This window comes from Lepidochelys olivacea, assembly GCF_965140295.1.
Source record: "Lepidochelys olivacea isolate rLepOli2 genome assembly, chromosome: 15".
Classification (NCBI taxonomy): Eukaryota; Metazoa; Chordata; order Testudines; family Cheloniidae; genus Lepidochelys; species Lepidochelys olivacea.
Window position 1 is genome coordinate 29,411,443 of NC_140425.1, and position 25,092 is coordinate 29,436,534.

Consider the following 25,092-nt stretch of genomic DNA (forward strand, 5'->3'; position numbering starts at 1 on the left):
GTCCCGAGATTCACCTCAGGGGGTTCAGCTGGGGGCACAGCTCTCCGTCGCGCAAGAGCCTGAGAGAACCTGCGGGCTAGCTGGCCCAGGCTCTGCGGGACCAGGAGGGGCCCTGCCTGCCCCCAGCTGTGTCTGCTTTAGGGCTGATGGCAGCAGCTCCTCAGCTGGCATCCCGTGTCTCTGGGGCAGCGCTGGCCTCTCCCTTTGCCTGTGCGGCCGGGGCTTGTCCTGCCGATACGTCTACATTGCCATTCCACGCCCTTGGCTGGCCCGTGCCAGCTGACTTGGGCTCGCGGGACTTGGGCCAAGCGGCTGCTTAATTGCTTTGTAGACGTCCCCAGAACGCAGCCCAAGCTCTGGGACTCGCAGGGTCCGGGTGCCCGGGCTCCAGGCTGAGCCCGAATATCTACAGCGCAGTCAGCTGACACGGGCCAGCCGCAGACTTTTCAACGCCGCGTAGGCAGCCCCTACGGGGACCAGTATGGCCTGGATTCAGCAAAATAGGGCTCGGCTCCACCCAGCTTGGAGTCACTCAGCCACCCCATCCCCTAGTTGTGGACTGGGCGCTGAGGGTCCTGAGCTCAGAATCAGGCCCCAGGCAAGGGGCCGGTGTGATGCCCAACCACAGTGAGTATCCGGATGGTGCGACCATGTCGGCAACAAAGCCAGCTGGCTCTGGGCGTATTGCAGTCCCTGCTGGACTCCACCCGGCTGCTGCTGCCTGGCTGGGAGCACCGGCCCCAACTCAAGCGCCCTGCGCTATAGTGTGTATCTCTCTCTCTCTCTCGTCTCTAGAGGAGGATCATTCTGAGGACGAGTTGGTGAAGGATTCCATGGGCACGGACCAGTCCTACCCCTCTCCCCAGCAGCTCTCTCAGCCCCCCGGGGAAGACCCTGCCTCCCCCAGCCCCCTCCAGCCTCTGCTGGCCCCCACCATGGCCCAGGAAGCCCAGAGGACTTTCTCGTTGTCCCCTTTCCCCAGCCTGGCTGCGGGCGAGCGGCTGCCGACGGACGCCTTGCTCCCCAAGCAAATGGTGCCGCCGGCGTACAAGAGCGAGAACTGCAGCGCGCTGGCCTTTCCCTCCCCCTGCTACGCGACCAAAGGCCCCCTGCTGCCCACCAACCCCAGCCACGCTGCCCCGGCCAGTGACTCGAGCCCCCCCAGCGACCAGTCGGAAGGCAGCAGCACCGGCTCGGCCGACGAGGAGCAGCTGGACACGGCAGAGATCGCCTTCCAAGTCAAGGAGCAGCTGCTGAAACACAACATCGGCCAGCGCGTCTTTGGCCATTATGTCCTGGGGCTCTCGCAGGGCTCGGTCAGCGAGATCCTGGCCAGGCCCAAGCCCTGGCGCAAGCTGACGGTGAAGGGGAAGGAGCCGTTCATCAAGATGAAGCAGTTCCTCTCTGACGAGCAGAACGTCCTGGCGCTGAGGACCATTCAGGTGCGCCAGCGAGGTGAGTGGCCTGGAGGGGGTCGGCTCTCACACTGCGTGAGTTGAGGGGGCGAGGGGGGCCGCTTTGCGGGGAGCAGTTGCAGGATTTTCACTTTGTCTTGCTGGGGGTGATTCCATAGTCCAGAGAGACCCAGGGGAGACTCCCTGCTTTGCACCAGCAGCTGGGAGGGGAAACGGCCCCAATTCCCAAGGCCCGTAAACAGCAGGCAAGGGTCGATCCTGCGAGATGCTGGACGCCTGCCACCATTGGCTTCTGTGGGCATGGAGGGAGGGTGGGGCCCTGGTGAATAACAGTGATTGAAAATAAACCTGAAGGGTCTGCGTCACTGAATGCACTTTATTCATTTCTTCTGACAAGTGGCATTTAATTATTCATGGTAATGTTTCAGGGAGTCCCAATCAATGTGCGGGAGAATGTTTTGTCAAAACAACAAAGTCTTGACATGAGACCGTAGCTATTTACTAAACAGTCTGAGCAATTCTCTAGCACCTCCATGCAAGGGAGCATTGCAAACACTCACCGCCAGAGAAACCTTAGCGCCCTGGCTTACAGCAGGGGAAACTGAGGCACAGAGAGGGGCAATTACTTGTCTCAGGCCACACACAGTATATGTCAGAGCTGGGACTAAAACCCAGGTAGCCTGCCTCTTCAATCCTGGACTTGAACCACAAGACCAGCCAGCTTTGCTATGAGGGAGGATGGGATGTTCTTGCCTCTGCAGATTAGCAACATGAGAATTAGGCAGGTGCTGAACCCCTGCAGGCAGATGCTCAGCATCTCTGGACAGAATGAGGCCATTTTTATTGAGGAGCTGACCTTGGCCTGGATTTCTCTAGTGCCTGGCTGCCTGCAGCTCCCAGGCCATTCAGAATTGAACAAATGCAGGCTCAAATCCCTGAAAACGCACCAGATGACACCATGCCATTTCAGACTGGGCTAAACCCACTGGTAAAATCAGTGCCCTCTGCCAGTAATAAACCGGAACACTGCGGTGTACAGATCACCTAGCCTTGGGTTAAAGCATCATCTCAGCTCAGTGGTGAGAGTAACTTCTGGCTCCTGTGTGACAAGGGACAAGACCCTGAACACACAGTATAAAGTGACTCTCAAGATGCCGATGTTCCATTGTCCATGAGGCCCTGGTGCCTTGTAGACTTTACGCCGCTGCAGCCCCTCTCCTCCCGCTGACAGGCAGGCTGTGGATTTTGCTGCGTGATACGCTGGAGCGACGACCTGCTGCCGCTGTGACTGAGAGCAGACTCAGGTCCTCTGGGGGCTTGGAACTAGCCGCGTTTTCCAGTTGTCTCCTTTTTAACCCCTTGGCTCCCTGATCCTCCTGCAGCTCCCCCTACGCTAACCAGGGGTGTGTGTCAATCAGTGTGGACCATCATTCCAGCTTCATCTCTCTCCAGAAATGACCTACATTAGCATTTAGCAGGCACGTTAGAAATCTCATCTTAGCCCAAGGGGCCAAAGCCGGGCCCAGGCTGTGCAGTTGGAGATGCCTGAAAAGTAGAGAACTGAGGGTACCCCCCCAAAACTTGCAGCATTCAGAGTCCAGCACAGGGGGTCCGGGGGAGGTCTGGAGGGTGTGCAGCTCACGCAGTCGCCTAGTGCGTCAATAGCTCCGTCCTAGTTCTCAGCACACACTTGACTTCTCCAGCCAGCCACTCCTACACTTCCCGTGGCCTCTAGCACTTCACAAACAAATATCCAGATGGTGCGTGGTATCGCAGAAGTCACATGTGCTCCTGGGTCTTTGCTGTACCGTAGGTGGCCCATGACGGGTGGGGTGGAAGGGGCTAAGCCACGGCATCTGTTCACATTTCAAGTGGTAACGGCTGCAATCCAGATAAGACCCACTCAGCTTGTTCTGCTTCAGGAGTCATGAGTAGTGGAAACTGTTTTTTTGTTTCTACGGGCTTGTCTGCATGGGGAAATTGACCAGCAGAGCTGCTCTGGAACCAGAGGAGCGCGAGGCAGGAGGAGACCTCAGGAGTCCATCACCCCACACGCTCAGGCTCCCTGCCAGGTTTTTAGCCTGTCCGGTTCAGCTTATGCTAAAGCACCGCTTGTGAGTCTAGCGGAGACAAGGCAGCGTGCGCCTCTAACGCATGCGAGCTGGTTGAGCCGAGGCCCAGAATTGGCCTGTTAGCAAACAGCAGGTTTTTAGCTCCTCTCGTGGGCCCATCACTGTGGTATCTGGGCATCGGCGCACCTGATGGGTGCTGTACAAACACTGATCACTGACTTCCTGATGACGGCAGCCTGCTCGTTCGGAACCCATGGCCCGATGGGCCCTTGGCCTCTCTGCTGGTGACAGGGACGGAAGGCGGGGGGAAGATCCGCAGGAGGGCGCAGTCGTAGTCAGCAGGGAGAACGGTTATAACACAAAGGCAGAAGACTTGCTGAGCCCAGCCCCGTGAAGCCCGAGGCTCCCAAAGGGACTTTGCCTCCTGTACCTCCCAGGCAGCCAAAATATAGCCCCTTCCCCTCAGCACCTGCAAAGGAGGGCGGGGGAAGCTGAGCTGCGAACACAGTGCTGTGAAATCCCTCTAGACTTTATTCCCCCAGAAGCGAAGTTAATTCACGATGTACGAACACCCACCCCCTGACTCCAGCATCCCTGCTCCGTTTGTGTGGTCCTGCCTTTGTTGCGCCCTTCAAATGAGAGGGCGGTGGGAGGAGGGGGACGAGGCCCTGCTGCGTGGTGCAGGAAATGAACGAGGCGAAAACTGACAGCCAGTTACCTGGCCTCTCTCTTCAGTCTTGCTAGTGACTAATGGGGAGTGATGTTTCCTTAAAACTGGTGTTCCTAAAAATAACTGAACATGAGCATCCGTAAATACTTCCTGACATACAAGTTGAGCTTGTAAAAACAATGCAAGTGACAAATCTGTTATCATGCCTCTTTGATCAGGTAGCATTACTCCGAGGATTAGAACTCCAGAAACCGGCTCTGACGATGCCATCAAAAGTATCCTGGAACAAGCGAAGAAGGAGATTGAGTCTCAGAAGGGAGGTAGGTGGAGAAATCACAGAGCCAGGCGAAGCTCCATCACACAGATGTGTGTGATCCTCAGTGCATACCTGGGATTTACGCCGCCAAGCAGACAAAGCGGTGTTTGTGAGCTGAACCAGCCAAGAGAGGCAGTGGAATCCCACTTTTCTCTCCTGGTTCTTTTCCTCCTGAGATTCCTCACTGGAAAACAGCGTCCAGGACTTGTTAAATGAGCAAAACTGTTGCAGGTGCAGGAGGAGGAAATGAACGGAGCGCTCAGCTGGGTGAATCTGACAGCCACACAAATAATGAGTAATGAGAACAAGTCACAGTATCCCCAGTACCCTTTCTAGTGTGTGGTCACCAGCAGTGAAGCCGCCTTGTGGCAGTTTGATGGTGTGTGTCCCCCCTGAGGGTTATTACTCCTTCCAAGCCAAGCAAAATGGGGAACAGTCCCCTGCCCTCCTTGCGTCCCACATTGCAGCTCAGTGTTCACACACACAGAGCCAGGAAGTGAAACTAACCTGCCCCTCGGCACTGGTAAGCTGGAAAAAATGATAAAAGGGGGGAAACACCACCAATAAAGCAACCCCAGGGAGGCTGAAAACCCAATGCACACTGTCCATTTCATCACCTGGGTTAGTTTGCGCACAGGTAGGGGTGAAAGGTTTGCCAAAGTGTCTGGTGATTTTCATCACCACCATTTTTGAGTGCCGAGTGGGGTCTGACTTACAGAAGGTGGCTGCTCTGGACTTTCTGAAGACCAACCCCCGTTGACGATGGCTCAGGCTGGAACCCCAGAGTCACTAGTTCCTTTTGAAAACCTTGGCCTTGGACAAGGTTAAACTTCTAGGCCAAAATTATCTGACTTGGGTACCAAAATGGCAGTGCCGACCGTACCTATGGATTTAGGCGCCTACCTTTAAGCATCCAGGTTTGAAAGTGTTGGCCATAGAGTTTTTAATCTGGAAGTGTCCCTTTAAAATTAATTCCCTGGTACTCTTTGAACTGCTTAGTCTGAGCACGATATGTATAAAATTCAACACTTCATTTCCAATAGGTCTGTTGAAACGTATGCTGTGTGTGCTGCCCTCTGCTGGACACAGGCACAGAAGCATCTCTGATTCTGGAAGTAATTCCATAATTGGGCTTTCCTTGTAGTTTCAAGTCTTTGAAGAAACATCTAGTATGGTGTGGCATTATCTTGCTACTGGGTTGGATCTGACTCTTAGTAGAACTGAGACAATGTCATTTTGCCATATCCGCATGCACAGTTGTAATAAAAAATTAAATCTTCAGTTTAAGTTTGTGACAGCAGAGGAGAGCAATGAAAACAAACCATTTAAACGTTGTTAGAGAGGAAACAGTTTTCCACAGTTCTGAGTGCTGCTTCACCTCCCTGCCTGCATAAGGGCAAATGTAAATTGAGTTGACATTGTATGTGATCTTTTAAAAACTTCAAATCTAACCCTTTTTCCCTGAAACAGATGATTAAATGAGAATGCACGATCCATGTGGCATGAGCAATCATTAAACCAGCTGTGTTCAGAGTCCATTACAAGAAGTGAAAAACTTTAAAACAGGTAGTCTGCTGAGAAAGCAGAATCCCCGAGAATTAAATTAGATGAGAATGGTGGAAAAACAAACAGGGAAAACAAACATGTCTGCATATTGGCATAATCTTTAATGGGATTTATTTTGCAGTAATAGAAATAGAACGCTGGCTATATATGTGCATGGCAAAACATACGCTCTTCTGGGCACTTATGTCCAGACAAACTCTCTGATTTCATGTGCCTGTGACTTTAAAAATCAGTCCTAATAGAGCTGACATTTTTTAAGATAGATGTGTGCCCAAAGGTGAACGTTATTAAGGAGGTTCAAGGAAAATCTCTTCACCTGGGTTTGAGTTATGGAAGAATTTAAAAACAATTGAAATCATTTTCCATTGTGAAGTTACAGGATGCATCATGTAGCTAAATAGGTTGCTGCCATATTCATCTAGGAATGCAGGAAACTGACTCCAGTCACACAGTAGCAGCCAGTGTGGAAACTCCCCTGCCCCCTTAACTTCAACGAGATGTGAACATCACATCCAGACGGGGACAATTTACATGCTAATATATGAAGCAGAGGCAATTTTTTAAAAAGGCAAGGAAATTAAATGCAAAATATGGGCTGCAGAGATAAAATCCTAAAATGGGAATTGTAGAATTTAAGGGGTCAAAAGCAACATTAAATATTAGATGATTATTTGTATTATGGTAGTGCCTGCAGGCTGCAGCTGAAATCAGGGCCCCATTGTGCTAGGCTGCGTACGGCCGCATGGTGCGAGAGAGTCCTTGCCCCAACAAGTTTACAATCTAGACAGACAATACAAAAGGTGGGAGCAGAAAGAGAGGCAACGTGACCTGCCCAAGAGAACAGAGCAGGTCATAGTGGTAGAGTCAGGAATAGAGCCCAGCTGTCCTGACTCGCAGTCTAGTGCTTGAGCTACTGGATGACAGCCAGGTTATTGCCCCTCCACCTGGAAACTGTTCAGCTCCTCTTGTTTCAAGGAACCTTAAAATGGCTGTGAGAGGGTAGAGAAGGAAGTTATTTTTCTCTCTATTTTCAGTTTGGTTACTTTGTGCACTTTGTGTCTAGTCAGTTTCACTATTCCCCATCTGCTCTGTAAGGGCCCTGTCCTGCAAACTCACATGTCTGTCAGTTCTGGGACTGACAACATACCTAAATGTGTGCTGGATTGGTCAGTTTCCCCTGTTGTTTGTGTGGGTCTTTCACACGCCAGCAAGGGAAAGGAAACCTATTTTATGAGAAAATGAGATTATGAACCCGCAGATATTGGCCAGAGGGCCTTTTAGGGGCAGATGTGGCACCTGAAACCATGTTTAACAGACTGCTTCACTGACTGACTAGATTTTAAGTTGGAGCTCCCCCTCTATCTTGGCGCTGCTGCACCTATGCATTGTATTCTGTTCCTGTCTTTGTAGTTAACATGTGGCGTAATATATCGCTGGTTGTGCTGAAAAACATTATTATGGTAAGCATCCCCAGGTGGCGCTGTAACACATAGTCTTCCAAGTTCTTTTCCTTGGCATACGAGCAAATGTTCAGTCTTGGGAAGATATGCTCTGTGTCTTGATGTTAGCTTTATTATGCAAGGCTCAGAGGAGAGAGAGGTGTGGGAGCACCAGGAGAGTTTGCTCTCTGCCTTGGTCTCTGAGGCTATGTCTACACTACAGACCTTACAGTGGGACAGCTGTACTGCTACAGCTGTGCTGCTCTAACGTCTCCCATGTAGCCGTTCTTTGCTGGCAAGAGAGTGCTCTCCGGCCAACATCATTAAACCACCCACAACAAGCGATGTTAGCTGTGTCATCAGGAGGGCCTCTCCTGCCCACATAGTGCTGTCCACACCAGCACTTTTGTTGGTGAAACTTATGTCGGTCAAGGAGGTGGTTTTTTCACTCCCCTGACCAACAAAAGTTTTGCCGACAAAAGTGGTAGTGTAGACAAAGCCTGAGTGGAGTCAGTTCCTGAGGCAAAGTTGCTTCCTGGGAACCAGGCGTTGAGATGGGATGAGAACCCAGAAAGAAGGGATTGCTCTGCATGCTGTTTGATCCCCTCTCTTCCAGGACTGGTGTATGTGTGTAAATAAAAGAAGTTACACTCAGAGTATCCCTAGACACCACATTGCTGATTTCTCCTCCACTGGAGGGCCCCAGATATCTGCCACCTCTCATGAAATGAGCAACAATCTGTTCCCTATGTGTGTACACAATGCATAATAGGACTAAGGACCTATTGCTCCTGGAAACATCTGGCTTTCCTGACTCTTGTGATTTTAACCATGTATCCCATTAATAGAGATTAATTGAATTCTATATGTAAATATTTGCATGGGGTTCTAAATTCCCATCTGGACTTTAGGGCCAACATTTTCCAAAGTGGCTAGTGACTTTTGGGTGTCCATTTCACGACGCATTACGGAGTAATTGTGTCAAGTTTCAGCCCCGAAGGGAATGTGGTTCATAAAGCTGAAGCAAAGGAGAATGGGGGAATACAATGGAAAAGCTTTCTCTGTCCTTCACTAGCATATTAGCAGGCTGTCATTAGATTGCGTTTGTCACAGTTACATAACCCAGCAGTTTCAAAGATCTTATGCTATCTGCAAAAATAGCTTGGCTTTGTTCCCTCTCCACTCACAAACATTCAACTTTTCTGCAGGAGACACCGCACAGGGGGACACTGTGAGTGACACCTTAGTGAGTCAGGTTACAATGATTTTTAGCCATTTTTTTCCATGTAGGGTGCACAGATCTATAAATAGCTTCCATCGTTGTTTGGAGTGCGGTTGTAGCCAAGCTGGTCCCAGGATATTAGAGAGACAGAATGGGCGAGGTCAGATCTTTTATCTTTCATTGGATCAATTTATATTGGGGGAAAAAGACAAGAAAAGCTCTGGGTAAGCTCGAAAGCTTGTCTCTTTCACCAACACGTTGGTCCATGAAAGGTATGACCTCCCCTACCCTGTCTCTCTAGATATAGAAATAGCATCCCAGACTTCCTCCTGAAATACCCTATGCTATATAATCAATATAATCGTATTTGTATATCAGCGCCAGGTTTATTATTAAGAATAGTATTTTTAACAAACATAGCTCTTATATAAAGATATACGGGTGGTGGTGTGAAAGGGACTCGCCCCTGGGTATTTTAACTGGGGGTCGTATCCTCAGCTCCTCCTCACACGAACGCCCATAAGGGATTCCAAGGGCTGGCTCTCCACGAGGAGCGCATTGACACATGTTCTTTTCCAGGAAGGGCACGGCAGCCCTTCGCTTGTTTCTGCCTGGGGGGATCATTTGTAGACTGTTTGCTCTTTTCAGTGCATTTACAACCAGCTCATCCTATTGGTTTAGATTGTGTCGAGTCCAGTGTTGTGTCTCCAGGCTGCTGAGCCTTAATAGGGCTTTCCGGCTGTAGATCTCAGAGCTCCTTACAAAAGAATGGTTTCAGAGTAACAGCCGTGTTAGTCTGTATTCGCAAAAAGAAAAGGAGTACTTGTGACACCTTAGAGACTAACCAATTTATTTGAGCATAAGCTTTCGTGAGCTACAGCTCACTTCATCGGATGCAAAAGAATGTATCCCCATTTCACAGACGCCCCGTCAGTGTCCCCTACAGGTGCTGAGCTTGTCCCCCTGACATTGGCAGGGGCGTGTGACAGAGGGCATGCAAGTCTTGTGCAGCCCCAGCTCTTTTTAGTCCAAGCAATACAGCTCATGCTTTTAGCTCTGGAAGTCCCCAGTTCAGTCCCTGGTGTGTTGGCCAAGATGGCAGCCATCCCATCTCCTGTGCAGAATGGGCTCTACGGGGTCTTGGGGAACTGGCCCTCCCCGACCCAGCCAAGTCCCTGCTCCTTTAGTTCCAATATATGCTCCGAAGTGAAGGGGAGGGTCTAGCACAGCGCCCACGGCCTAAAATCTCCATGGGCCTTCCTTGGCATGCAGCCAGCAGAGCTGCACCCAGTGACTCAGTGGGGCCTGCCCCACAGCGAGATACCCGGTCCCCAATGAAGTTCCATTTCCCTGCCCCCTCATTCCTGCGTTGTCTGCCCTGTCCCCAGGTGAGACCAAGAGCTTGGCTGCTCCCCAGGTGGTCACCAATGGCAACAGCAACTCGGAAGAGGCCATTAAAAGCATCCTGGAGCAGGCCCGGCGGGAGATGCAGGCCCAGCAGCAGGCCCTGCTGGAGATTGAGTCCAGCAGCAGGGCCGTGGCCACGCCGCCTGCAGAGCGCTCCACCTTGGCCGCCGTCAGCCAGAACATTGTCCAGGCCTACATCAAGCGGGAGGAGGGGATGCTGGGTACCAGCTCCAGCTCCACGCAGACCCCCCTGACGGTGCTGTCCCCCGCCGCCTTCGTGCAGAGCATCATCCGCAAGGTCAAGTCGGAGATCGGCGACGCCGGCTCCTACTTCGACCAGCACTGGGCATCGGAGCGGAGCCTGCTCAGCCGGCCCTACACCTCGGTGTCACCCTCCCTCTCCTCCTCCTCCAGCTACTCCAGCCTGGCCAACGGGCGGGCCTGGCCGCGGGGGGAGCCCAGTGAGGAGGAGCTGGCTGCGGGTGAGGACGAGCCCCACAAAGCTGTGGAGTTGAAGTCCGAAGGGGCCAGCTCGGAGCCGCAGAGCGCCGGCCGCCTCTCCTATTACCCGGCGTACGTACCGCGAACCCTCAAGCCAACTGTCCCGCCGCTGACCCCGGAGCAGTACGAGATGTATATGTACCGGGAGGTGGACACCCTGGAGCTGACCAGGCAGGTGAAGGAGAAACTGGCCAAGAATGGAATCTGCCAGAGGATCTTCGGGGAAAAGGTACCGATCCGGCTGGGGCTGGCCCAGGGCCTGGCTGGAGCCCCAAGCCCAAGCAAGCCCCAGTTTAAAGCTTGGCTTCCCTCTCTCGTCTTCTCAGCTGTCCTAGCCACTTCGGCTTCTTCCCCCACTGGCCATCCCCGAGCTCCTGAGCTTTCCTCTGCTAGCAGCGCAGTAGGGCCCCCAGCATCTCCGCAGCCCCTCGAGCACCGTGGGGAAGGATTTACACCTCTCAGTCCAGCAGAATCATGGGTTGGGGGCCGCTGCTGTGGGCTGGACTCTCCCCCAGCTATTGCTGATATCTGCCAACCCCTTCTTCCCCCTCCCCCCAGTGCTCAGAGCACGGGACTGACTGCACTGGCGAGGGGCTGGAGTGCCACAGAAAACCCACTCCTGGAGACAGGAGGGTGACCGGCTGGGGATCTGTGGAGAGACAAGGAATACAAACCAGTTTCTCAGGGAGGTGGGTAAAGTACCCAAGTAAAAGCCCAGTCTCTGTCTCTGGGGCCCTCTCTGCAGATGCCCTTTGCTTTTCCAGCCACTTGCCTCCTGCTCCCCAAGCCGCTTCCTCCCCCTGGATGCATTTCCCATCTGTCTCCCACGCTGCCAGGCCTGGGCCAAGCTATACTAGTAATGGCTCTCTGCAGTCCCAGGTTCCTCTCCCTGCTGCCAGCCACAGCTTCCCCTCAGCTCCTAACGACAGGTCTCTGTCAGCCTCCTCTGCCCCTCTCCTTCCCCCGGCCCCCCGCAGAATCCCCCACAGACAACTCTGAGCCATGCCCGGGCCTAGCCTGTCCCCCCTCTCCTAGGCGCCCGGGGGAATGGCCAGAAGCACGGCACTCCCGTTGAGTGGCCGGAAGGGCTTTGGGGCCATTTCTGGCTGGAGTTCCCCCATGCTCTGGGACTTGTGGTGCTGGCTTCTGGGGGGTGCCAGGTGCTTCTGGGCCCAGCCAGGGGGAGATTCTCTTTGGAGATCGGCTAATGGAGTGGCGTCATCTCCGTTCCAGCCGCCATGCTGATCTTACGGTACAGTGTGCTTGGAGCGAGGCTTGGTACCACGCTGGGAGGAAGGGGATCTAGAGGCGTTCTCAGCCCAGATCCTCCTCTAAGTGCTAGGCACACAGCCTGATGCCCACAGAAACTGTGTAAACTGCAAGGTTGGACTCTGCCCCCTGTGGTCTCTCCCCTTCTCCACCCCCACCCCCCCATACATGGGTCAGAGAAGCCCCACAGCTACCTGGGAGAATTCTTCCCGAGCACAAGCTTTCCTATGAAACTCCCGCACACACGGCAGAGCCCCAGTGTGTAGGGGGCATGCTGGCAACGGGAGACGTTCGCCCATAGTGCGTGGCACCACTGGGAGCTCCTGGTGAGGGTGCCATCATTTAGAGCAGCCCGGGGGAGTTGACTCTATTATGCTGGTGTGAAGCAATCAGGAGGGCGCAAAGACGGCATCGTGCCGTGTTCCCTCAGGGCTGCGAGTTCCCAGCACAGGCTCTGAACCGGGGCGGGACATGACGAGGAGACACTGTGAACACCAAGCTGGTCTCCAGCCTCAGTATTTTGGATGCACAGTGGCACGGAATCTCCCACTTAACACTAGGTTGATGTGAGGGGAATCTGAGGGAAGAAATAGCAAAGATTCATAGAGTTTAAGAGCAGAAGGGACCATCAGATCCTCTTGTGTATCACAGGCCATTATTTCACCCAGCTACTCCTCTCCTGAGCCCAGTAACTTGTGTTTGACTAAAGCACCTTCCTGAAGAGGACGCTCACCATGCAACCCAACCTCTCCCCCTGTGACATCTGCTCTAGGTGCTGGGCTTGTCTCAAGGGAGCGTGAGTGACATGCTGTCCAGGCCCAAACCATGGAGCAAGCTGACCCAGAAGGGCCGGGAACCGTTTATCAGGATGCAGTTATGGCTCACCGATCAGCTTGGCCAAGGGATCAGCCAGCAACCAAACCCCCCGCAGGGTAAGTTCATGCTGCTCTTTGTCTGACGGCTGCCTTGAATATTGTATGTAGGGATGGGCCTAAGCCATATTTGGGATCCAGTTTCCAACTTGGCCAGAGCTTGAGGATGTTTGGAGGGTTTGGCCCATCTGTGGTGTGAACTAACCAGCGCTATTCATCTGGTCCATTGGATTGACCCAGCTGATAAATCAATAGATGGGTCAGTCCACCTGTTAGACTTGTCGATCAATCTGATCGTTGATGCTTGTATCAACCATAAGCCATGGAATTTCCAATGTTAACCTGGAAACGTCAGTTACTTTCCAGCTCTCTCTTCTTCAACCAAACCCAGAAGCAGGAGCACACCTAGCAGGATAAAATATCTCCATAAGATCTGCACTTCCCGATCTGGCAGGTAGATTTGCAAGTTGTTTGCAGAGGGCTGAGCACAACGGGCCCTGGCCTCTCTAGGCACTAACCATAATACGAATGATAAATTATAGCAGAAGTGCCAAAATATGAGAGTTGGGTAACATTTTTCAGCGGAAACCCTTTTTCATCGAAAAAAATGCAGATTCAGTGACACCGAAACAGTTCATGAATTCATGTCAATTTCACCAAATTGTTCGTTTGGCGCGGGAGAGGATTCTGAAAACATCCAAGCATTTCCTTTCAACATTTTCTAAACAAACCATTTTGTTAAATTTGAAATTATTTCTGGTTTCAAAAGCTCTTTGAATTTTATATTTAAAATTCAGAACATTTTAAGAGTCAAAATTGAAACAAAGCATTTCATTCAACTTGACATTTTCTTCCATTTGTGGAATTTTTAGTTTTCGATCTGAAACAAAAAATTTTTTTCCGACTTTTTTAAATTGCGAATGAAGTGAAAAATCAGTTCTGAACCCCTGCAGAGACCAGTCTCACAATATTACTTCCTGACTGGCAGCCAGCTGTGCTGTACATTTCATAAACCAGCCTGTGCTTAAGAAACTTCCAGCCTAAGGTAGTTAGAGCAGAGTCATTAGGAAGAGGATCCAACATTTTGGGGGCTTATGTCTATGGATATTTGACAGCACCCATCCACAGGTCTTCAGGAGGGTTTGAACCTGAGACCTGTAGCACCACAGCACAGACCTGTGCCACTTGAGCTAAAAAAGGAGTTTGATTAGGGGCACAAGTAGTAGGTTATTATCCTGTCTCTGGCACAACCACAAAGGGGGTGCAACCCACAATGTACATACACGTTACAGATTGATATGCACCCACAACTCCTGTAGAGTTGCATGCATGTATCTCGAAGCAAAATGCAGCCCTCTGTGCAGATGCAAGGCATGGGGCTCTCTCTCAAGGTGTGCCGCCGTGAGCTTCATTCATTTTCTAGTAAAGTCAGTGGAAAGACTCCCATTGACTTCACTGACACTGGATCAGGTGTCAAAGCCTGTTTAAATAGAGAAAGCAAATATAGCTGGTGAGCACCAGAGACTACAGGGGCACATGGCATGCTGCATTAGCAAACCAGTCTGGGAGATTGCCAGTCAATCCTTTGTCCCATCTCAGAGCCATTAGAGATGCTGACACTGCTCATCACAACTATTCCAGCTGCGCTCTGCATTGACCTCCTTTGAATTCTTAAACACAGGAGGAATTTTTGTTCTTTATTCTGTAAAACTCAGCCTCACCCCTCTTCTCCCCCCCCCCCCCATGCTGCGTTCTAATTGCAGTGCTACATCTCCAGGTTAAAACAAGGCATGCTCATATCCCCCCAACACACACACACACACACACACACACACACACACACACACACACACACACACACACACACACACACACACACACACACACACACCCCATGCTGTCATCTTTGGGAAAGGATCCTTCATGCATCTTTCCAGAGCCGTTGTTCTGACATATCCGACTCTTTTCCAACCCCCTTAATTAGTCTGTTAGACAAGATAAGGTGGTTATACAGATCTTTCAAATGTTATTTTGTCAGAAATTGGTTTTGAATGTCATCTAGTAAAAATAAACCCCAACAACAACAAAATCCCCTGGCTGTGTGCCTAGAACAGAAAAGGAACTGGGAGGGGGAGGGATGCTAATGTTGTGTTGTCTCTCCTCAATTATTTCCACCACCACAGGATCTGTATAAAAGATTTTGCCTTATTTCTCCCCCACTTCCAAAAAGAAGAGACACGTGGCATTTCTCCAGCCTGCACATGTTGCAAACGACAAGTCACCACAATAAATAATGTTCAGATTATTTTATTTCTCATTGATTTTTTTTTCCTCTCCCTTCCACCTCCACCCCCCCACCACCACCACCAAGGTGACTGCAACACACAAGCTGGAGATTTACTGCAGAAATGAATTCTCTGTCAACCCCTATTTGCCCCCAGATGATCTCAGACTTGACTGGAATTGACAGTTGTTAAGAACGGGGGAAAGACCAGGCGAGACGGTGTGCGGCAAGATTAGTCTGCAGCCGCACACAGGCAGCTGACAGATTTGTACAGAGGATTTTGTTATCAATAAACCCATTCAAAATAATGTTTCAATTGCACTTAAATGTCTTCCCCTGTGATCTATCACGGTGGAGACAGTCGAGATCTAGAGCGGAGGGGATCTGGGGAGAAGGGGCAGCGGCCAGGGCAGAGTGAATATTACGTTCACTGTCTCACACCTGAGTTCTTATTTCTATGAGTTGTTCGGCTTGATGCTCACATGCAAACTTTCACTAGTTGTGAAAGGTACCACCGGGGCCAGATTAACACCATCCAGCATCCTAGGCCCGCGTGGGGGGGCCCCCCAGTCAAGCAGAGGGCTGCTGGCTGTGGCCCTAACCATGACGAGATGGGCAGCATCCTCCCCTAGTCTCTTCTGCTCTGGTGCCAAGTGTGGGGCCAGATGCCTTCCTGTCTGGCTGCAGTGGCTGTTGCTGCAACCTCTGCGTGAGGCTGTCAGCAGATTCAGACAGACGTTGTTGCTACATTGGTCATGTGGGATCCACCTTTTCAAGCTCTTCCTCTCAGCCAGGAGGGCTAGAGACATAAAGGGTATTGGAAAGAAAGCTTTGATTCTGCTGCCGTTGTAGGACTCTGGGATCCAGGGCCCTGGGGATGGGCCTGCTGTGCCCTCGGACTGGGCTTTTGTCCCCAAATCTGTAGGTTTCTCGTGTGCCACAATCAAAACCTAGTATTTGCCGGGAGCATTCAGGTGAGTAAGGCTCAGGCTGACCCTTGTGTCTCACATCTGGCTGACTAGGAGACAGCAGCCAAACGCAAGTGACTAGCTCATGGTGGAAAGTCAAAGCCATGGCGTGGCAGCTATAAATAAGCCAGCAATAGGAAGTGGTGCTGGTGAGTCAACAGGCTGTCCTCTTGCCACTGAGTCAGGGCTGAACTCTGGACTCCAGCCCAGTGCTTGGGATTAATGTGCTGCAGAGGAGAACTGGGTTTCTCAAGTCCTAACTGCTTATGGCTAATAAGATTCCTGCAGCACCTTTTGCAAGAGTCAGCATGTTAACCCTGCTCTTTCACCCAATGTCCTTCCGTCCTGCCTTCCTAAACGCCCCCTTGCAGTTTGAAGTGGAGATGATACTCTCTTCTCTGGTGCATAGTGTTGCTCTGTGCTGTTAAATAGTTGCTGCGTTTTGCCCCAGAGGTGGCTGCATTTCAGTGATGCGGGAAATGATCCCTGGGTATAGCTTGCCTGGGATCCTTCAGGTTGAAAAATGCTCTGGGATGTTATCAATGACTAGTTAGGTTGAAAGGCTCATTCAGAAGCCTCTGTCCCACACAGGGCTAACTAGCAAACAATCCGAGCTCACCAGGCTAAAATTAAAACCCCTAAGGGCGAACACTACCGCTAGGAGGAAACAGGATTGTGTGAATGGCAACAATAATGCTTTGTCTCCCTGGTGTTTGACAGCCAGCCCTGGAGAGACCCAGTCTTCTCCCTCCCCACCACCCAGCCCTTTGGAGCAAGACAAAAGCCCCCCAGAGCCACTCACTCTAACTCTGGAGAGCAGCAAAGAAAATCAGCAACCGGAGAGCAGGTCGGCCTCGTCGCTGAGTGGGAAGATGTGTCCCAACAGCCAAGCACTGGTGGGCATCCAGGAAATCGTCGCCATGTCGCCCGAACTAGACACTTACTCCATCACCAAGAAGGTCAAAGAGGTGTTAACGGACAACAATCTAGGTGCTGATTTCCAGATGCCTCTTGGCGAGCCGCGACGTGTGCTTAGCTGCAGAGATGGGCGAGGCTGGGGGGGACTCTGGGGTTTCAGTCCAGCCTGGAGCAGGGAGAAGGGTCAGGCACACGGTTTGGTTGTGGAAGCAGATCCGGGGGGCTCCATTGGGGAGCATTGGATGGGGCTTCTCACCAGGTCTAAGGGTAGGTTTCTGCTTCAGCTGGAGGGATAATTCCCAGCTTGAAGAGCCAGACCTCGTGCAGCTGCAGCAACGTCCATAACTTTAGCACACTGGCTCGAGGAGAGCGCGCCCGGGTCTGTCTGCTCAAGCTGGAAGTGACACCTCCATCTCCAGCGTAGACATCCCCTCGGCGTCAGACCCTGAGCGAGGCCAGGCTGTGGCCAGTCCGATGGCAAGGAGGACACCCCAGCAGCAGGGAAGCTGAGCATGGCTGGAGACCGGCTGATTCAGCCACCTCCACTGCACAATATTCTGTTCATTGCTTCCTTCATGAGAGCATCAGCTTCGTAGCAGCAACAGACGGGCCAAATTCCCCACTGGGATGGGCCTGCTCCTGCTCCCCTGAAGTCAGTGGGAACTTTGTCGCTGGCTGAGATAATCAGGGACAACTTCATTGCAGGCAGCGGTGCTGGCAGAATAGTCCAGTTGGCATAAGGGACAGTGCTGAGCTCCAAACCCCCGGTTCCAGGCCTGAGCCATGGTGGCGTATGGCATAACCCCCCTCTGCTTCTCCTCTGCCAGGCCAGCGGCTGTTTGGGGAGAGCATCCTGGGCCTGACGCAGGGCTCGGTTTCCGACCTCCTCTCCAGACCCAAGCCCTGGCACAAGCTGAGCCTGAAGGGCAGGGAGCCCTTCGTCCGCATGCAGCTCTGGCTCAACGACCCTCACAACGTCGACAAGCTCCGCGACATGAAGAAACTGGAGAAGAAAGGTGAGCGTCAAGGGGAGGGATAGCTCAGTGGTTTGAGCATTGGCCTGCTAAACCCAGGGTTGTGAGTTCAATCCTTGAGGGGGCCATTTAGGGATCTGGGGCAAAAATGGGGGATTGGTCCTGCTTCGAGCAGGGGGTTGGACTAGATGACCTCCTGAGGTCCCTTCCAACCCTGATAGTCTATGAAAGCCCCTGAGCTCACCGCAGCACCAGGGCACAGAGCCAGGGCTGCATTCTGACCCAGGTGTAAATCCAGAGTCACTCCCTGAACGCCACACTGGATCAACACTGCTGTGCACCAAATTCAGCCTCACGTGTCTAGCTAGTCATGGGCTGGCCTTTATTGAAGGCAGTTCCTTGTGAGTTGGGAGATGATTCTGCTCTCGCACTGGTGTAAATCAGGAGTGACCGTACTGAAATCAATGGAGTTACCCCCGTGTAAACCTGGGGGAAGGCAGGTCGGAACCTCTGCTGCTCAGTGTCATCAGTTCAACCGAGCAGGGATCAGAGCTAGCGGACTGCTGAGACAAACCTGGGACTTGCGCGTTTGCCCATCGCAAGCCGGTGACTTACAAATGACCTTGCCATGACGATAAATAGCATTCCAGGCAGTGTTACTGAATGGGGGTGAAGGGCTGACAGCGCCAATCTGGGCGCTCGAATAGGGGCATGACCAGAACGTTCCCTCCCCACCCCATGGTGCAATATGCTGTTGCTGGTTGACTCTTCCCTCCACCCTAGAGGTGGCTGCATTTCGCCAGAGCAGGACGTACTTGACGGTGCTGTGCTCTGACAGTCTTCGGGGCTGGCAGGTGCCCTACACAGGAGGGGTGTCAATAGGAAGTATTGGCTGGGGCTCACCAGTCTCCAGTGCTTGCTCTGGCCTTCTCGGGGGGTGTAATCGTCTTAGAATGACGGGATTGCAAGCTGCCGAGATACATTTCCTCATCGCTAAGGAATGACAAGAATGCTGTGGTCAGAGAGGGTTTGGGCAGGTGAGTGCCCCGGTAGAGATGGATTGATGAGACGTGTGCAGACGTAGGCTCAGGGTCAGTTATGTCTGCATTTTTGCCAGCGGTAACCCAGCTCCTAGGGTGAATCCCCCTCCCCCCAGTGCAACCCAAGATTCAGGCCCTGGTGTCTGGAGGGGAAAGCCTGATGCTTTGACCCGCTGCAGCACTCGCTTGCGAGGAGGGAAAGGCCAGGGAGCGCGCTTTCTGGAAGCTGCTTGCAGCTGCACTAAAACGGACCGTGCCGCGTGCGGTTTCTGTCCAGGCTGCCTCAGATTTGGTTTGGCTGGTTTAATGGCCCCGGCCTCTTTGTTGCCAAGTTCCCCATTGGCTGCCCACTGGGAGAGCCTGGTGGTAGCAGAGCGAGTGGCGAGATGGGCCGAGGGGTGTTGGCAGCACAGGGCATCTCATGGACGGCTGTGTCTTCTCCTCTCCTGTTAGCTTATCTGAAGCGTCGCTATGGGCTGATCAGCACCAGCTCCGACAGCGAATCTCCCAACACCCACTCAGAGTGCACCAGCCCCAGCCTCCAGCCCCAAGACCTCAGCCTTCTCCAGGTCAAAAAGCCCCGGGTGGTCCTAGCTCCAGAGGAGAAGGAGGCCCTGAAGAAGGCCTACCAGCTGGAGCCGTACCCATCCCAACAGACCATCGAGCTGCTCTCCTTCCAGCTGAACCTCAAGACCAACACGGTCATCAACTGGTTCCATAATTACAGGTATGGCAGGTTCGGGTGGGGTGGAGCCATCTCCATCTCGGCGGGGAGCGGGACGGGGTGGGGATCTCGGGCGGCTCTACGCTTGGCAGAGCCATAGCTCCATTTTCAGTGGCGAGACGTTGGCAGAGGGCTGCCTGTCATCCTCAGGGGGAGCAGGAGGGGAGGGGACCCCAGAGGAAGGTCTGTGTGTTTGTTGCTCATAGACACAAACCAGGTTCTCCTGAGATCTACCTGGCCCTGGCTCGAGGGTGGGGGCACTGGGGTGTCAGTGGGTGGCATTTCCATGTATCACACAGCAGCAAGCAAAATCCCACGGCCATAGATCTCACAAACCCAAGCGAGGAGTCAGCATGCGGGGCACAGCGGGTCCCGGATGGCCCAGCCGAGTGGGATTGCTCCACTGCAGAACCTCGGGTCTCATTGCTAACACCATCGTGGTGTGGTCACAAGCCCAGCGCTGGTTCCTGGACTTGCAGCCAGGCTGGCCAAGAGAGGAGTGAGCAGCCAATGTCTGTTAAAACAGGGGGTTGATTCTGAAACCTACTGACGACACGTTCAGTGTCAGCATTGATAGCTATTGCAGCTTGCTGCTGCAGAACCTCACCCATGGCTAAGTTTCAAACCCACCGCTGGTGTTGCAGAATTGAACAAGGCAGGATTTGTGCACTGTGCAGGTTCAAATGCTGCATCTGGCCCTGTCTGGAGTCTCAGTGAGCAGACACGGTCAGTCAGGAGGCCAGAACTCAGAGCCACTCCATCTCCAAAGGGCTGCTCTCTTACATCCACCAGTCTCAGTTCTTCTTCAATGACTAGCATGGGCCTCCGGTCCAACAGCTGCCTAGCAAGGGCTAACACTAGATCCCTGGCTCTTCCTGCCGGGCTCCAAGGGCCTCAGGAATCATCCTTTGGCTCCCACTCACTGAGGCGTGCAGACATGTGGGGTGGGGTGGGGCGAAGTGACTCTGGGGAATGGATGGAGAGATTATACTTGAGTAAGGTGCAGACAGATGCAATGGATCTTAAAAAGAGCCAGCCTGAGTTTCTCTCAGCCCAGCTTCCAGGGGCTGGTCTACACACTGGTTTTGTATCATGCCAACAATATCACTTTGAAACCCCAGTCCAGCTAACGCAGTACAGTCCCCTCGCGTGGATGCTTATGCTGGTACAAAGGTGCTTATATCTAACCCTGGACAGTTCATTAGCCTCGCTCTGCCTCAGATCTCCCCAAGGTAACACCACTGGGGGTTAATGCTAGGGCTGCCCAGCATTGCTTGCACTCAGTTTTTTGGCTGAAGAATGCGCTTGTCTCCCCTCCCCCGCAGAAAAATGAAACTGTTTGTGAAAATGTGTCCAAAAGTTTTTGTTTTTTGCAACGTTTCCCCCAATACTTTACCCTCAAAATCACAACTGAAGTGTTTCATGGAGGTGTCAGTCAGTGAAACGGCGAGAAAACGGTCAGAGAAAAAACCCACGTGGAAAATAATTGCAGCCTGTGGGGGTCCATTGGAAGCCTGCGCGACGGAAACAAGTGGGAAAGTTTGAACAAATGTTGACAGATTGTTTCCCTATGTTTCGGCCCACTCTAATAGCAACCGTCCAGGGGAGTTGGGAGCCTTCACTCAGCGTACACTAAAAATGTCCAGGGGCACGGCTGAGCCTCTCTAGTGCTGTAGTGTAGACACTCCCTACAGCCAGGGGTGGGGTTCTTCTGTCACGGTGGTAAACTCACCTCCCTGAGGGGCAGCAGCTAGGCTGACAGAAGAATTCTTCCGTCGCCCCGGGTCTGTCTACGCTGGGGCTTTGGCCGGCTTAACGACGTCTCTCACACCCCTGAGTGACGTCGCTAAGGCGACCTGACTTTCTAGTGTGGACCAGCCCTCAGTAACGTGGCAGCCTGGGCTCGTGGAGAGGAGAAGGGATTCAGAGGCGAAGACACCCCCCACTCTGAGGGGCTCGGCTGGAGCCCTAATGCTGCTGTTACCGTCCTGTTGTGCTTGTCCTGCAGGTCCCGGATGCGCCGGGAAATGCTGGTGGAAGGGGCCCAAGACAACGACACAGACCTGGAGCCGAGCAGCTGTGGGGGTGTCGCGCCTGGCAGCAATTCGCACAGAGTCCCCAACCCGCTGAGCCCTGATTCAGAGGGGGAGGACAGGAAGCCCGTCTTCAGAGACACGAAGCACAGAGGGCCGAACGAGACCCTGATCAGGGTCAAGCAGGAGCAGATGGAGGCGGGGGAGAAGGGCGACTGTTACAATCCCCGGGACTCTTGCAGCCTGCAGCGGGAGACGGAGCACGTGGGGGCCTCTATCCAGCATCCCCGACTTCTCAAAGAAGAGCAGGTGGATGCTGCTCAGGACGCTCCCCAAAGCACTGCCAGCCTCACCAGGAGCAGCGCTTCGTACAGCACCGTGCATGCTGCTGGCGCTCCCGATTGCTCTGCCCTACAGCCACCCCAGGAATCGGAAGGTGGAGAGCGGCTGCACCCTGACCCCGTTAGCTTTAAATCTGCCTCGGAGTCCTCCCGCTGCAGCCTAGAGGTCTCTCTGAACTCGCCCTCAGCTGCCTCCTCTCCGGGCCTCATGATGTCCGTCTCACCAGTCCCGTCCTCCTCTGCTCCCATCTCTCCGTCACTGCCAAACACCGCCTCCGCCAAGGTGCAGAGTTCAAGTCCTGCCACAGATACGGGCTCTTTACAGCAGAGCGTCAAGCTGAACTCAAACATCCAGCGGAGACACGAGAAAATGGCCAACCTCAACAACATCATCCACAGGCTAGAAAAGGCAGCCAATCGGGAGGAATCCCTGGAGTGGGAATTCTGAACGGTGGGCAGTGGCTGCAGAACAAGGGTCTGATTGGTTGCTTTCGTTGGTACCAATTATAAACTTTCTGGAACACGTTGATGGAACAGGGAGCCCTACTGGCGTATATATATAAATATATATATATTTTGTTAATTTCATCACATGCTGAGGACAAAAGAAAAACCCATTTGGTTAATAAGAAAGGGATGGAAAAACAGCACGTAGCTTCTGAATCTTCACACCTGATGAAAGGGAACAAAAATAAATAAAACCCAATCTTTGTTTTAAATGTGAAAAACTGGGAACACTTTTAGAAAAAAAAAATATTTATAGACCTCTTTTAGATATTTTAATAAAAGGATACTTTGGAATTTATTAACAGCTTAAGCTGTTTTGATATTAAAGAGAGCTATAAAATCAAGATGATGTAGCAGTTGTGTCATTAAATGTACACTGAAGTCTTGTAGTTTGCCACTGGAAGAGATTAAAAAAAAAAGACTTATTGATCAAAGCCATCGAGAAGCACTATAAGACTGACCAAATTTAATAAACTTTTGACTAGCGGTTTTTCCACATTTGTCTGTAAGACACTGCATTGCTACTCTCCTTTCCAGAGACTGTGGTATAGTCCGTGAAGACTCTAAATTGAAAACCGTGATGCCATCAAGTATGTATTTAGTTCTGGTGGTACGTTTTGAACCCTTTGTAACACAGAATGTCACGTGCAGTTGTATATGTTGTAGAAAATGTCTGCAATAGCCTTCCTGAACAAGCTGTAGCATGGTCCATAACCAATTCCTTCCACTTCCTCTAGTGAGTAACCCATGACAAACTGAAATGAACTAAACAATTTCAGCGGTTTGCGGCAAAGCTTTCTGTCCGTTTAAAAAACGAAAAAATGAAATAACCCCTCGCTCTGATTTTGGGAGGGGGAAGGGCAAGGTTCACGGGTGCAAATTGTCTTTTGACTTCTCTGGTTTGATGGGAACATACGTTAACAATGATCATGACATTGCAAGATTTTTTTTTTTATGCATGAGCATCACCTCCTTTGGTGAGTGGGCGTCAGCCAGCAGGACACCTTAACTCTGAGCTTTCAATGCCAGTGCTTGGGGGCGAGCACTCAGAAAACATAAACCACCGGCTCACATCCGGAGTCGGAATCTGTTTGTTTTTACCTTGGGCAGCTCCAGCTTTTCAGGCAGAAGCACCTTTATGTTGCTAGATTTTGGGCTCTAAGAAGAGCGCCGAGCAGAGAGAGATTTATCCTCCAGGTTTGAATCCGTCAACAGTAAATGGCTTTCTTTACATGTTATGGTTTCTGCATGTCAAATAGGTCCTCAACTGTTTTCTACAGCAGCACTTGGTTGAAGTTACAGCCTAAGGCCAACCGCCTTCCCTGCACTGAGTGAAGGGTATAAACTCTTGACGGTAGAAAGGCAGTGCGGCTGCACTTGGGGGTGCTCGCTTCCACCCCACCCCCACTTTGCAGTGGGCGCTGTTGCAACAAATTGCCCTCTGGTACCTGCAGCATCTTCCCGTGCTTAGGCAGGAGGTCCTTGGTAATTGACCGGGGCCCTGATTCAGCAAAGCCCTTTTAAGCACATGCTTTGACTTTAGTGAGGCCTAAGCACGTGTGTGAAGTTACACCTCAGTGTTTTGCTGAACTGCGGCCTTCAGGCCTGATCCACAGCTCACTGAAGAGTGCAGGGGTCTTTCCATCGATTTCCTGGGGCTTTGGATCAGGCCTCCCTTACAGGGGGGCACGTGCTGAGTTGTCAGCCATCGGACCAGGCATTTTAGCAGCATCAGTGGCGCGTGTAGCTCTGTGCTGTTGAATTGCCCTTGCGATGGATTTTTTCCCCCCATTCTCGCAGCTAAAGACTGTTGAATAGACCAAGATCTATCTTAATCCATGCCAGTGATCAAGCCCTGGCTAATGCTATGCCTTTCAAAGAAGACTGGTTGAAATGAATTGTGTTGGTTTGTTCAGTACTGCGCGGGGGCTTTTAATGGCATTTGGCAAGGACCAGACCGCAGCATGCAAAGACCTACCCATTCCCTCCCTCCACAGATGCAGCCAGTTAAAAATCTCCGCACCGAATGACGACTGAAGTGTTGTGAGCGCACATCTGCCGGGCACGGAGGTGATGCATGGAACAGTTTTCCACTGTATACATTTTTATCGGAATAGAAGGTATTTTTATACTTGGGTGGCAGTTAATGACCAATTTTAAAAGCAAATCCATTTGACTCCATGACGGCCAGGATCCCATCTGCCATATTTTAGCAACCATAGTCCTGTCTGAACAAGTGAGAGCTTGTCTAACGGAACGATTTGTACGGTTTCAAACCCCAACATGCCATAGAAGGGCAAGGCGTACACGTTGACTACTATTCTTAGTGTGCTAGTTGTTAGCTTTAGTGGAACGGGATTTGATTAAGCACTTAGTCTAGTCTTTTGAACACAGAAATCCTGTTGTACTAAAAGCTAGTGGGACATGTTGATCACTTTTTGTTAGGCTCATGTACTGTACTTAAAAAGTTTCTATGAGATTGATGAACTTTGTTAAAAATTTTAAAAGGAACAAGTTCTGTAAAGAGCCACTAAATACAGAAGTTGTATAATAA

General features: G+C 51.8%; 1 protein-coding gene across 3 annotated transcripts in view; it reads left to right on the forward strand.

Annotated features, from left to right (window-relative positions):
- Positions 1 to 25,092, forward strand: part of CUX2 (cut like homeobox 2) — a 265,715-nt gene extending 240,623 nt beyond the window's left edge. For all 3 annotated transcript variants that reach the window (XM_084649636.1, XM_084649637.1, XM_084649638.1), the window contains exons 15-22: positions 796 to 1,455; positions 4,376 to 4,477; positions 10,089 to 10,837; positions 12,650 to 12,809; positions 16,722 to 16,991; positions 17,747 to 17,935; positions 19,387 to 19,660; positions 21,666 to 25,092. In XM_084649636.1, the coding sequence (XP_084505762.1) occupies positions 796 to 1,455; positions 4,376 to 4,477; positions 10,089 to 10,837; positions 12,650 to 12,809; positions 16,722 to 16,991; positions 17,747 to 17,935; positions 19,387 to 19,660; positions 21,666 to 22,479 (3,218 nt within the window). In that variant the 3' untranslated portion in view covers positions 22,480 to 25,092. The remainder of the gene's footprint in view (positions 1 to 795; positions 1,456 to 4,375; positions 4,478 to 10,088; positions 10,838 to 12,649; positions 12,810 to 16,721; positions 16,992 to 17,746; positions 17,936 to 19,386; positions 19,661 to 21,665) is intronic.